Source organism: Corapipo altera, unplaced genomic scaffold (genome assembly GCF_003945725.1).
Source record: "Corapipo altera isolate COAL_440 unplaced genomic scaffold, ASM394572v1 1, whole genome shotgun sequence".
Classification (NCBI taxonomy): domain Eukaryota; kingdom Metazoa; phylum Chordata; class Aves; order Passeriformes; family Pipridae; genus Corapipo; species Corapipo altera.
The window spans coordinates 3,126,952-3,141,567 of NW_020884873.1; the positions used below are offsets into that span (position 1 = coordinate 3,126,952).

General features: G+C 38.3%; 1 protein-coding gene across 6 annotated transcripts in view; it reads right to left on the minus strand.

Annotated features, from left to right (window-relative positions):
- Positions 1 to 387: 387 nt before the first annotated feature.
- LOC113956264 (solute carrier organic anion transporter family member 1A2-like) overlaps positions 388 to 14,616 on the minus strand; it is a 46,489-nt gene continuing 32,260 nt past the window's right edge. For 5 of the 6 annotated variants that reach the window (XM_027662585.1, XM_027662612.1, XM_027662629.1 and 2 more), the window contains 12 exons: positions 13,411 to 13,543; positions 12,442 to 12,548; positions 10,431 to 10,577; positions 10,012 to 10,110; positions 9,363 to 9,596; positions 7,054 to 7,218; positions 6,016 to 6,211; positions 5,090 to 5,255; positions 3,874 to 4,058; positions 3,260 to 3,324; positions 1,981 to 2,098; positions 388 to 1,083 (listed from right to left, as the gene is read on the minus strand). In XM_027662585.1, coding sequence (XP_027518386.1) covers positions 924 to 1,083; positions 1,981 to 2,098; positions 3,260 to 3,324; positions 3,874 to 4,058; positions 5,090 to 5,255; positions 6,016 to 6,211; positions 7,054 to 7,218; positions 9,363 to 9,596; positions 10,012 to 10,110; positions 10,431 to 10,577; positions 12,442 to 12,548; positions 13,411 to 13,543 — 1,775 coding nt within the window. In that variant the 3' untranslated portion in view covers positions 388 to 923. The remainder of the gene's footprint in view (positions 1,084 to 1,980; positions 2,099 to 3,259; positions 3,325 to 3,873; positions 4,059 to 5,089; positions 5,256 to 6,015; positions 6,212 to 7,053; positions 7,219 to 9,362; positions 9,597 to 10,011; positions 10,111 to 10,430; positions 10,578 to 12,441; positions 12,549 to 13,410; positions 13,544 to 14,616) is intronic. The other variant, XM_027662593.1, reaches the window with a different exon arrangement.

A 14,616-nucleotide genomic window follows, 5' to 3' on the forward strand; every position in this document is an offset into this window, starting at 1 on the left:
TTCTCTGAGATAATTAAAGACATCCCAGGGCAGCAGCTCACTGTCAGTGAACACCAAATGGACGCTACATTCATTGTAGCATCACATCTGAGAGAAATAAAAATCTGACAAAGATCAGGAAGAGCACATGAATGCCTGTAGTATCTGCCATTTAAAGAATAACTTGAGAAGACATGAAAAGATTTGGGATTTGGCAAACAGCATGATGGGCAAAATACAAGTATCATTCTATTATGCTTAAAGTGTGAGTTATTTCCATCTAGAGGGAAGTAAAAAACTCCTGAGAACCTTTCCTTGTTCATGCTCCATGAAAACCTTAAAACATCACCATAACACAGCATTTTTTAAAAATTTAATTTTTTTATTGTTTATTATTACCACAACACCCAGAACATGTCATAAAACAGGTTCACAATATACTGACCACCTATACTATGCAGAATAACAGATAGTCCCTGCCTGAAAGGACTAAAAGTATCATTAAATAAATTTATGGAAAACTGGGGGCCAAAGAAGCTACAAATTCTGTCTACAGTCAATGAGAGATGCTCTGACAGAAGCCATTGGAGAATTCCAGGATGAAATTTGGCATCACTTGGAGTCAATTGCAAAATTCTCACTATCTTTAGTGAAATCAGGACTGAAAATATATGTTTCTGCTTCACAGTCCTTTGGCCAGACAACTCAGACCTGGAATTTCTTAAATTTTCTAATTTCTACTCTTTGTTCTTTTGCACCAAACACATTTTTCTGCGCCTTCTGTTTACAAACTGATACTTTAATGACATAATTAAGACACAACTATGTGTAATTCTATTAATCTCTCTCCAAGTGTTCATTAGTTAAAGTAAAAAAATTTTCACTAGGATATATCCAATATTTACACTGCGGTTATTTTTCACAACATGTCCTGCTTTGAAATGTTATTTCACTGCTCCTTGTTCTTTGTCCTGCATTTCTACTGGTGCATTTAATAAGACCAGCTTTTCAGATTTCTGTTTCTTCCTTAAAATGAGGAGAATTAGTGAACTTGGGATATAGGACACTCCACGTAATACTGCTGGCAGGCCAAGATAGAGCCACCTGAAATAAATAATGAGCTTAATTAAATACATGCATTCATGAAAAAATAGCAAAATTATTCAGCATACATTGCATTGCAAAAATTACACAGCAGCTCTAAAACTTGTGCCCCGATCCTTTTGGATCTCACAGAGGACGAATCAATATGAGAACAGAGAATATGTCAGTGTCAGCAAAATGGTTGTTTACATCACCCAATTTCAAGCAAACAATTGAGCCAGTGAACTCAGCCACCTGGTACTCTTATAACTTTCCCCACAGGGAAAAGAGAGAGCCCTGAAAGGGCAGATCAGTCCACCTGAATAAAACTTCTAGGTATTCATAAGATAGAAATATTCTTCCAAATGCACCCCAACACATCATTAAAAGGAATCAGTCTGAGGTCATTTTCTTCAAAATTCCCATAGCACTCCTTGAAGTACTACAAAAGCATGAAGTGTAGTATTCTGGGCCAATTTCCAACTTGAGTAACTATATCTTCCCTATAAAATTCTTCTTTATTTTAATTCAGGTACTATATCAACCATTTTCTCAATGATATGCAATGTAATTTTTCAAAGATATAGCACAGTCAGTCATTATACATTTTTTCCCTCAGGAGCTTACTGTTTTTCATTTTTTTTAATCAGAATTCAGTGTTTTTAAGGCCTGTTCTCATAAAAGGTTATTAGTGAATGTATTTATGGCACCAGAACATTTCTGTCCAAAAGCTGATCCAACATCTGTATCAAAGGTTGCATTTGACAAATAAAGCCAATGCCAAAGAAAAATATTGTGTCACATCTCTAACAGAGGAGCAGTTTGTCTATTAGGAAAAGACAAAGTTCATAAAATCATATCTCTATGCATGTAATAATACAGCAAGAAGGAGAAATTAAAATAAAGCAGGAAATATACCTGTACGTGACAATATCATACATCCTACAGGCTCCTTCTCCACCACAAGTCATAGTACCCCACTTCAGGCAAGTGGTATCTATCAAAGCTCCAAAATAAATGGGAGATGGAATTCCAGCTACAAAGAATATTAACAACATTTCTGTGAATAACATTTCCCCTGATTAGCAGATACACTGCAGAACCTGTGCTGTTTGTCATGTACTGCATCTGTCCTGTCCTCTTGCAGCATGAACCATATTCTCTGAATATCTTATGTTCTCTCTTCTTCCTTATACATCTACCCTCAAACAAAGGTTTTCTTCCCTGCTGCCTGTTTACCAATGTAGACATGTTAAAATATGAACTGTGATTCCTATTCAGAACTCAAAATTTCTCCTTGTCAGTGAGAGGGAATGTTGTGTTAAATAAAGATGTAATAAGAGTGAAGGAATGCAAAATTGCTTTCAGATAAGCAGCAGATGTAATCGTGTCCTGGCTTCTGCTGGTATGGGGTTGATTTTCTTCCTGGTGTGTTTTGGATTTAATATGAGAATAGTGTTGATAACACACTGATGTTTTACTTTTTGCTAAGCAGTGCTTATTCTAAGTCAAGTTTTCAGTGTTTCATGCTCTGCTAGTGAGAAGCTGCACAAGAAGCTGGGAGGGAGCATGTCCAGGACAGCTGACCTGAGCTGGCCAAACCATTCCATACCCTAGAATACCATGCTCAATTTATAAACTGGAGGGAATTGGCTGGGAGGAGCCAATCGCTGCTTGGAGATGAGATGGGCATTGGTCAGCAGGTGGCAAACAATTCTATTGTGCATCACTTTTCCTTCTTCAGTTTTATTCCTCTCATTATTATTATTATTATTATTATTATTATTACTATTATTATTAGCATTGTCGTCATCATCACCACCATCATCATCATTATATTTTACTTTATTTCCACTATTAACTCTTCTAATCTCAACCTGTATTGTCTACCTTCTTTTCCAACTCTCCTCCCTTATCCTACTGCAAGGGGAGAGTAAAGTGGCTGCATGGTACTTAGTGGCTGACTAAGTTAAACCACAACATCAGCCTATTGCCCAGTATAAAAAAAAATGCGAACTGAAAGCTGTTCTAATTTGCCATGCTGCCTAGATCTGTAAAAAAATCCTAAATTCTTCCTGATCAAAGGCACTCCATAGAAGTAGACTCCTGTGCCATGCCCACAGCCCTGATGGGATTCTTCTCTTAACTCTAGATTGGACCTAACTGTGCTTTTAAAGTGTGTCAGATATTTTCTCACCAAATACTCTTGAAGCCAGTCCATGAATACCCACTCCAAACGACTTTTCTTCAGGCTTTAGAGACCTGTATGATAAATACATAGTACACTTATTAGTAGAAGTGACACTAACTCTGGGGTTTTTTTAATCAAACTCATCATCACTTTAGGTCCAAACCATTCTAATTACAGCGATGGTTGAAAGGGTTCATTATCCTCATTAGATGGTGTTTATTGAAAAAATTCCTTAACTAGGACTGCCAAATCACGAAAGGCAGAGCTATTGTCACAGTACCATCCCTTTGAACTGAGGCAAACACAGAGTGCAAGATAGTTGTGCCTTAATCAACATCATGTTGATGTGATCGATAAACATATGGGTATCACACACCTCTCAGTGGCTCAGTCCCCTGACTTGGTGGTCCTGCATTAATTCAGGATATAGCTGATAGCCAGAAGCAACATCAGACTATAAAGTTGACATGACACTAAACCTCAACTGCACAAAATGACATAAGATTTTTCTGCTCTTCCTCCTTCCATATATAAACTAACCAACTTTTAATTCCTGGGAGTCTTTGACCTTAGAATAAAAAGTTGAGTAGATTTATGAAGATAAGGACATTTTACTATACCTCATTAAGACCATGTATCCAGGCATGGCTGCTAAGGAAAAAATGAAGCTGCAGACTAATGACAATATCAAAAAATAATGAAGCATCTTGTCACAGTTTTCATCTTCATCACACTGGCCCAGAATTGCAGAGACATTTTGAGAGGAAAACCCTGAGGCTGCGACACAGGTGCAGTTTTCAAATACCTGTCAAAAAGAGTGTTTTAATCACACAGGTTGTCCAAACTCCTGCACCGAGTCTGAAAATCGCACCGTTGGCACCCAGTTCACTGCCTCCTGCACTTGTTACACTCATGCAGCGCTGCACTGTGGCCTCTCTCCCACCCCAGTTGGCCAGGCACAGGTCCAACCATTCCCTGCATGTGGAGTATGGGGTTAGGGAGCTCTCATGCAGCTGGGAGTGTGCTCCCTCAAGGAGGTTGTGATCAAGAGAGCCTTCAAGTTCCCCAGCATGGCCTGGCTGTGTGGTCCTTCCACTGCCAACAGACTCATAACCTAGAGTGTGGTCTTTCATATGTCAGGAGAGAAGGAACCAGAGATTTGATTGAGGCTGGGTTGCAATATTCTTATCAAACATTTGCTTCTACTGAAATCATTGCCAGAACAAGGACTCTCAAAAATCAGCCATGGTAAACAAAGGCATCAGCGTCTGACCCTCATTATCATCTAATACTTCTTTAAAATATTTGTAAAGTACAGAGGCTTTCTAAAATCTCTATGATTGGGGCTTTTTTTGAACTCACTATTTTTTATTTTTTTCAACCTAATTGGAATTTACAGGGGGTTTTACGGAATATGTGTTATTAAATAAGATAATAAAAGTCCCATAATGCCTGGCTACTTGTTTAAATCTACAGGGTCAAAGAGATTATTAAGTCCATGCTATAAACTTTCATTTTGTCCGAAATCTTCTTGTGCAGTCAGGTTTCCAACTGGCAATACCTTCAGAATAATTTCTCACTCCATTTTGAGCATTTAAGGTTCCCTGAGTTTCTCAGAAGAGGGGTCTTCTTCACTATAATTTTTAATTTAAACTTACACTAATTTTCAGATTCAGTTTGAAATTTCTGGTGCTACTCAATGAATTTGTCCAAATCTATCACCTCGTATATTCAATAAATGTACATGTATGGGTATTTCCCACCCTATAGTGATACAGATATTTCTCCCCTACTATCTTTCATAATTAATAAAGCACAATAAAATGTATGCTTTACCACACTTCTTCCAGTTCCTCTTGAGGATTTACACCCAGCAAGACAAGGTGACACATAAGTGATTCCATTGTTCCCACAAACAGGGTCCCATGTTTTAAGGGAACAGTCACAATCCCTGTTGCAGCCAGCAAGTAGAGTATTTTCTGTATATGAAACTTGTTCTATTCTGAAATACATTTAGAATATGGATAAATATTTCAGTAAAGAAATATCTGCAGTAAACCTTTGCAATGCTTAAGTTTCTATGCTAGCTCAAGTGTTTATTTAGGACACAGTTCTGCATGTTCCAATCCTGGAGTCATGCCTTTCTGCCTTTATATAGCATATTGTATGATATTACATTAAATTAATATTATCAATGAGGTATGCATACCCCACAGCATTTTTCTCAGCTATGGTACATATGCTCCTGATTCCTGTAAGTGTTGCATGTAAACCTACATGTCCACTTTACAGACACACAGCGATTCCCAATGATTAATGGCAGGATTCAAATCAAGACTCTGTAAATTAAATATCCTCTGATAACTTGATAAAAATCAAATTCCAGTATACCAGCATAAGATTAAGAAGGGTGTTTGTCCCTCTGTTATTCTGAAATTGCACTCATGTACGCCTAATTTGATCAACATTTTTTTTATTTTCACCTGCAATTACATGACCCTATTAATTATATTAGTATAAGAATTATTATGGATATGCAGTTGTAGGAGTCTTGGTGTGGATATCTTTTTCAGTACACTTTTCTTGCTTGAAACAGTGATAGCAGAAGGTAGGCCTACTGTCTCATGCAAGTAAAAAGCCTTGAGTATTTAGGTAATGAAACTAAAATATTGCAAAGCTAAGGAGCCCCTGACTGATTCTTGACAAGAAAAATCATCCCAGTGTCTTAAGACTGAAGTCCTCTTTTGTCTTAAAGAACATACCCTTCATAGGAAACTGTTAGACCAGCAACTGGTGCAGTATCACAGACAGTCCAATAGGCAGCAAAGTAGAGAAGATATTCCAGTAAAGATACCCAAAATGCTATGTTCGCAGCCTGATAGATATTTATCTTGAATTTCTTCATGAATAAGCCTCCAGAAAAATACCCCACGCATAGAACTGGTAAGTTGTAAACACCTATTTAAACAAGTGAAACTTCCATGTTAAAATAAAGGTGACCATTGAAGCTTCTCTACTCTAAGGTAGCTACTGAAGTAGATACTAAAGCTACTGAAAGGGTAGATTGTGTTTGGCAAAGACTCATGCAGTGCCTGTGGCTGAATAATTTAACTACTATCAGCAACGAGTCTCTACTAATTTCCTTGCACACCCAAAACCTCTGCCAAAGTCAACAGCAGGTCAGAAATGCTTGAGAAGTGAGATAGAGGGTAGGACTGAAAAGATTAATTAGCAATCTAGAGTTGCAGTCTAGGTGCACCTTAAAAAAAAAAAAAAAGAAAGAAGAAGAAGAAAAAAATATATTGTTTCAATCCAGCCTCCCCAGACAGAGAAACTCAACAGGAAGACAAGCTACTGGAGTACATCTCAATACACACTGAGCATCACAGGAACAGACTTTCAGTTTTGATATGAGATTACTGAATGTCCTCTCACGTTTCTTTGCTGATTGATATTTTAATGAAGCAAATTCTGACTGATAGTGGTTTTGGAAGTGGTTTTACATAAACATCACATGGCTTGGTTTCATATCAGCTGAACTTTCTGGCCCAATTCAAAAGATGGGAAGTAGATTATAAAATTCTGCACAGAAAATTAGGGGAAACTTAGCAGAAAATGTGTGAATATATAGAAATGCTTTATAGGGCATTATATCTCACTTGTAGAAGCATTTAACCCCAGTATGTATGTGTATATAAATAAATATGAACATATACATATATACACACATATAAATATAGATAAATTGCATAGAGACATCACTACTTGGTAGAACAGAGCAAAGCAAAATGCAAACATACCAATTAAAAAGATGGCATCTGATGCAGATTTTCCAAACTGCTGTTCCAGATATTTGGGCATGAAGGATATCATGCCATCGAAGGCACTGAACTGTAGCACAGTTATGCATATAAATAACATGTACACGGGGTTGCGAAACAGAGCCTTGAGGAAGGGGATGAAATCTGGAATGAAATAATGGCCTGGGTTAGTGTGATGGTTTATGAAAAGGATGACCATTGCTCAGTGTGGCTGAGCAGGGAAGAGGGGAACAGAAAAGGTCCTCAACTGTATTGAGCTGGGTCTTGTGCTTTGCCAGACACCACAGGTCAAAGGAAACCAGATTAGCCCAGGCTTCCCCAACATGTCTCCTCTACCCAAAGACACCCTCACACACACACACACATGCCCACCAATGCATACTGCTGCTTAAAAAAAATAAATCACAGCAACAACCTTCTCATGAAAGTTTCCTGAAAGTTTTTAGCTGTGCAGTGACTGAGCTTTGCGGTTACAGATCTGCAGCAGCAGCTTCTCTCCCATCTTTCTTACTCCTTTTTTCTCATCTCATGTGCCCAGAGTGTTCACCAAAACCCCTTTCCTGCACCTGGCATATGAAGGGAGTACAAGGGGAAAGGGGTACAAACGCACTAAGAGCTGTGACAACCTGCCCCCAAACTAATTTTGTTTTTTTTCTGGGGCAGAAGATGCCTGATGAGAGATGTGACCAAAGTTATTCCCACCATACTCTCAAAGTCTGCATCAGCCAGTCTTCAGCCAAGTAAGCATCTGAGAAACTAATTTACATAGTTCTTTTCTCTGTGTAATGCCTATTAAATAAGGATCTGAACCATAAAAAAACCCCCACAATTCCCCTTTGTCTAATGTTCCCTGTTAATTAATGTGTTGAGCTATTGTAAAGAAACTCTGCAGAAAAGCATAAGCATCTGTAAAACAATGACTGTGCTTCATTGAAAGGGGGCACCACTTAGGATGGGTGTATATTTTCAGAGGTAGGCAAGTATCTTACTAGAAGAGGATCTGTATGCAAGTCTTGCAAAAATGAGTCACATATTCAAAACACTATAAAATAGGCTGCATTATTTACATATGCAACACAGTTTATAATCAGAACTTTCTGAGGAAATTTAATTTTTATTCAATTAATTTTATTTCAGATTAATTTTAACTATAAAAACTTCAAATTTCAACTTGAAATCCTTGGCAATTAAAAAGTTGTCTGAATATATCCTGGTCAATAGTCTGTGAGTGGCCCTGCTTGAACAGGGGGTTGGACCAGGTGACTTTCAGAAGTCCCTTCCAACTATTTTGTGAAATTAAGAGATTCTAACTTCAGGATATTCAGACACAGTGGACACTCACATCAACACAGGGAGGGAATGATCATGAAAACACAAGCTCTGAAGGGACTCTGGAGCACCAGGACCCACATCTGATCTAGGAATCCTTCTTCACCAGAACAGTATTTTATTTATGGACTCATTTAGGGCTACATGACCAGCAGGAAGAAATGCTATGTTTATCAAAATGAAGTTGCAATATTAGCCAAGATCTGAGTGCTCAGTCTGAGTATGGTGAATCTACAGGACTCAGCTTGAAACACCACAGACAGGTAGCTGCCACATGGCACTTACTTTCTGAAAATTAAGGTCCTGTCAAGGGACCCTGAGCTGAGTGTACAGAATCAGGAAACTTCTTGAAGATCATCGCCTTTGACATATTTTATTCACTTACATTTCCAACTAGCACAAATAATGGAAAGAAATAAAAAAGCTTCCTAGAAATATATGGATCTGAAAGACCACAGATGTGAAAGTTACCAATGGTAACATGAATGTGAGTCAAATAGATCTTTATTCAAAAGCAATTAAATGTTCATGAGACACTTTAGCACCTGACAATTCCCTTTTATGGCTTTAGGGTGGGCTCAAGGTATGCACAAGTCTTGTGCTGGGTTTCTGCTTTTCTGTACTATGAATGTGGGGTACAATCAACTAACATCTACAACTCGTCCACAGCTGACTGAGTTGCAATATTCTTAACCAGATTTCAGTGCTTTAACCCTCTCACAGGAAGAAAAGATCTACATACACCTGAAATGCAAGAGGGGGAAAGGAATGACTCCAGATGAAATTAGCTTTCTTCCTCTGCAAGGAGCCATTCTAAATCCCTACACAAAGCCTTTGGTACTACAGAGACATGAAAAACAGAAGAGGCATTTCATACCTTGTACCCATCTTTAATTACACAAATACACACAGTTCACATCTTAAGGATTAAATTAAGAAGGAAATAAAATATAACTTGCCTTTAGCAATTTCATACATGTTCTGTTTGGTTTCATTTTTGTCATTGTCTTGCAGTGGTACTACACTTTTTTCACTTGTCTCCTCAGGTTCATTGGTTTCACCTTCCTTCACAAGTGACTTGGGCAAAAACCAGAACGGTATTCCCACGAGAAGGTTCAGCAATGCACAAATCAAAATGCCCAGCCACCACGCTCCAACCCAGCGGGCATCAGTAGCCGTTATAGTTATCTCATCTATAAGAAAAACCAAAACCATACGCCTTATATCGGTTCAGAAACATTCTTTGCTCTGATCATGTGTTTTCCTAGTCATCTTTGACATGGAATATATTAAAAGTATGTTAATGATTGAGGCTCATGGAGGAGAATAGTCCCCAGTCTCGCAAATTTCAGTGTTTTATATTAAATTAATTCTAACCCTTTCCTACCTTAAGCCAGATGACACAATTGTTCATCAAATAATTTATAAGCAGATTGATCAGTGTGTGAATTGAGTATTATACACAGATCTTCCATTCTACCAGAAACACCAACAAACTCAGATAAAATTGAGACATCTCATATTAGCAAAGAAACAGCTTTCAGCTCTGTTAAATACACCAACATGACTACAGATTTATATATGAGATTTTATGTATTCAGCCATTACCTGGACCTACTGATCCAACATCAACAAACAGTTCTGCACAGAATGATGCCAACAATAAACCAAGGAAGGGGCCAACTACAGTTGCTGTGTGTAGACATGCTAGAGTAGGAAAAAGAGAAAACATACCAAATTAGAACCCAGACATAATTATTTTCTTGGAATAATTTCTCTTGGGCAGCTGTACTGGAAAGGCATTTGTGCCTAAAAATGGGCCCACTTCAAGAAGTTAATCTCTAATTAAATTCTACAATATTCTAGTTAAAGTTCCACAGTATTATTTTGATCAGGCTGTCTTAATAATGACTGTCTTCTCTCTTCCTTTATTGGACTGAAGGGAGTCATAACTATCCTTTCTTTTGCTTTTGTTTATATGTATGTTTGTTTGGGGGAGGGGAGTTATCACAACAGGGCAGATTTACCCAGGTAGAAAGGTGAATTCTCTGCTTTGGCAAAATCCTCCAAATAGGAAATGCCCAAAGGCATGATGGGAGTTTCACCCATTCCTCGCACTATGTTTCCAACCATCACAAATATCCACAGCAAGGACCCAGGCTCTTTTTCACATTCTGTAAATAAAATAAAAAGTCATAATTAATGATTTAATTCTAACTATTAATCAAAATCTAGAGACAAGGAATTGACTAACAGCTTAAACTTTGGTGGGTAGGCCTGCCCTATAAAAAAAGTTAAATACCTGGTCACAATACTCGAAAGGCTCAGATACTGGAGAAAGCTGATGAACTTGCTGAAGCAGAGTTTAAATCCCTTCCCTCTCCATACCATACCTTGTCCAATCTTCTGGCAGTCATAGAATTATAGAAGGGTTTGGTTTGCAAGGGACCCTAAAGACCACCTAGTTCCAATCCCCTTCTCATAGGCAGGGACAACTTGCATCAGAACAACTTGCTTGAAGTCCCATCCAACCTGGCTGAACTTCTCTGGGCAGCCTGTTCCAGTGCCTCACCACTCTCACAGTGAAGAATTTCTTCCTTATATCTGATGTAAACCTGCCCTCTTTCAGTTTAAAGCCATTCCCCCTTGTTCTATCAGTACCTGCCGCCGTAAAAAAGTCCCTCTCCAGCTTTCTCATGGGCCCCCTTTAGGTACTGGCAGGATTCTGCAATGTCTCTCTGGAGCCTTCTCTTCTCCTGATTGAACTCCAACACTCTCAGCCTGTCTTCACAGCAGAGGTGTTCCAGCCCTCTGAGCATCTTTGTGGCCTCCTCTGGACTTGCTCCATCAATTCCTTGCTCTTCTTATGTTGGAGGCCCCAGAGCTGGACACAGTACTCCAGGTAGGGTCTCATGAGAGTGGGATAAAGGGGAGAGAATCTCCTCCCTTGACCTGGTGGTAACATTTCTTTTGATGCAGCCCAGGATACTCCTTGATAAATAATCTGAATGATGGGATTGAAAGCACTCTCACCAAGTCTGCTTCAGATTCCACCGTTCTCTCCCACTTTGTGATACTTTGATTTCTCAGTGCCAATTCATTAACAAATAAAAATGAGCTTTGTCAGCAGCAACTGATGACTTTCTAAGTGAAAGTATTACTGACCAGAGATCAAGCCTGGATCTCCTGTGTCAGTGTCAGGTTGCTGTCAGAAAACATTCGTGAAGCAACTCACATGCAGGTGTGGTCGAATTCAGTCCAGTTTTTGCTTCACACAGAAGATGGACTCAGATATATGAATATCATAGTCTTGCTTGTCCATAAACTAACAGGGAAACAACCACCTTACCCAAGTATACTCAGTATATTCAGAAGATTAATCCCATGCTCAGTGTGAGAATTTTGTGGACTCAGGAGATTAATCCCACCCTCACTGTAAGAATTTTGTGTGTGATCATTCAGTAGTTGCCTCTGAGCCTTTTGACTTCACAGTAGTTTTCAGTTTATATGCACATTTCTAGTGCACAATCAGAATCAGTGTTGTGCTCAGGCCCACAATTAAGTTTTAGCTTAGTTTAAAAAATCTTCCTCTAAAAGGAAGCAAGATATATGTTTAGTTCCACCTCTATTTCTCATTCTTTTATTTCCTGTGTGGTACAACAAAAAAGAATCCTGATGCCTTTTACATATTGTACAAATATGTTTCCCACCTCCTCACAGTATCACAGTATTTCAAGTCAAAAAGAGGAATATTTGTGAAATAACCTGGTGTTATAGACTCCCAAAGTGACTTTGAGATATGTTAACTGAGCTGTTTGGATACTGTGAAAACTGCATGAAAAAATGCTACAGCTCTGGAGTCACAGAACAAAGAAACACAAAGATAAGGAAATTTCCCAGCCTCTAGTTTTCATGCTTGCAAAAAGTACTGACCAAAAGCAGAACCCTAAAATAACTGTTAATAAAAGTAAAAATCTATTTACTTAGACACTATAAAAACTGAGGAAAATGTATTAGCAGACATAAGAAGAGTCATACCTGTTGATGGTTCCTCTGTAGGTAAAGAAAACGAGCTTTGGTTAACAAGGCATAGGGGCATCACTGAAAAGTTTTCCCGTTGTGAAATGCTGCTTTCAATATGATACCTGTTTGAATCAAAGGAAAGCATGTACAGGTTAAGAAGATATGCAGGAGAACCACCCCACATGTCTGTAATGGAGCTACCTATAAGAAGAGTGTGGAGCTATAAGGAAGGAGGAAAGCCATGTCAAAAGTTAACTGAGACTCAGTAACAAAACAGGCCAGGAACAAAGAAAATGTTTTACCCAGACTCTTATCTGGTCTCTAATACAGTCTTGTAACAGGTGCTTCAGGAGGAGTCATGAACCACACTAATGAAATCTCCCATATCATCTTCTCTCCTACTTTTCTTATATTTTAATCCAATTTACACCCTAAGCAGAGGGCACCACCAAGGCTGTCAGAGCCATACCACATTGGATCTTCTTTTCTCAAAAAATATCTCACTGATTAAGATAGACAAGCCTACATTATTATCTTGTTAAGACAATCAAACATCATGAAAAAGTAGTTGAAGAATCATTATGCTCTGTAAAGGCTTTGACAACATAGCTATGGTCTCACATCCAGGCTCCAGACGAAATACATTTTTAAAAATCATCTTGCATTCCCCACCCAAGTAGATAAGAGCTGGTAATGTAATTGGTATCACAGCCCACTGTTTCTTTAGAGAATCTGCTCAAGGTGTAGCACGAGGATGAAGGCAAGGGAAAGGGAAGGTGCCAAACAGAGGGGAGACTCTCCTCAGGAGGTGATGACTGACTTTTGAAGCCATCTCAGAAGCAAAACAAACCAAGCTGCTCTGTAATTATCATACTGAACCCATGCTCAGCAATGTCCCTCTCAGTAAGCAACACTGTGGAAGGAGTCATGGATTAACACAAGTGAGGATCGCAGAAGCTGCTGTGAGCTAAGCAAAATACTCACCTTCCAAACAGGAAATGAGGAAGTGATATCAAAAGACATCCAAATGACAGAATTGTGCAGCCCAAAGCAATTATTCTGGGCCTGTGAAGCTTTGCTCCAAAGTAACTCACAAATGCTATCAGCAGCAAGTTACCTGCAAAAAGAACCTGGTTGACTTTTACAAACCAAGGCACCCCCCAGATCTTTTAAAGTGCAACACAAATTTAAGTATACCTTGTAAGTTCAACATCTGTTTCTTTTCTTGTCTTGTAAAAACTGTAACTAGACAGGGAACTGCCTACATGATGCAGTAATTCCCTGCTATGTGTGATCATTTTTTGGACGAGTTACATCACATGAAAAGAACATGAGAACAGAAGGTAGAGTGGAAAAGAGATCACAGTGAGAGAGATTTTTGACTGCACCTACATAGAAAAGAAATTTCCCACTACTTTACATAGAGACCAGGCCCAAGGGCTGCAGAGTAACAGTTGATTTGAGAAGTAATTCTCCCCAAGATACTCTATTTTGTAATGTACCTCCAAGTACTTTTGTACTGAAAATAATAAACACATGATGACAGTTACAGGGAAAAAAAAGGAATAATAATTTAATATTAACTTGAGTAGTGGAGAAGACTTTTTTAAAGAATGGTATTTTTGTACCTAGCCACATTAAACACACAAATGTGCTAAAAATCTTCGTTCTCCTCTCCTCTACTTTCACTTCAGAATCAGTTGATCTTCTCTTTCTTCATTTTTTGCTATGCAACTAAGAAAAGAATCAAGCTTCATATTATGAATCAGTCTCTATAAAAATAGCAATTTAGTAATTGCGCACCTACTAATTTTGTGATCTTTTTGTCAAAAGAACAAAATCATGTCTCTGAGTGATAAGCATCATTCTGAGAAAGAAGATAATACCTTTTTTATGTATGATTGCTAAACAGACTGTATTTAACCAGTTCCTTGAATGAGACTTCAAGATGTACATTTACACGCTTCTAATAAGTCACTTATGTCTCTTAATAATTTCAAATATTATTATGATCGCTCAACAAGTTCATATGAGTGGATAATTCACTTAAAATAAGTCTTTTACGTACCACTTTGTTAATCTTGGCCATTTCATGTTTCTTAAAGTCTCATCCTCCCCAAAAGCAAAAATATATTCTGGGTACTCCCTCTCTATCATAACTTTGAGCTGCCCCACCAGACTGCTTTGCAG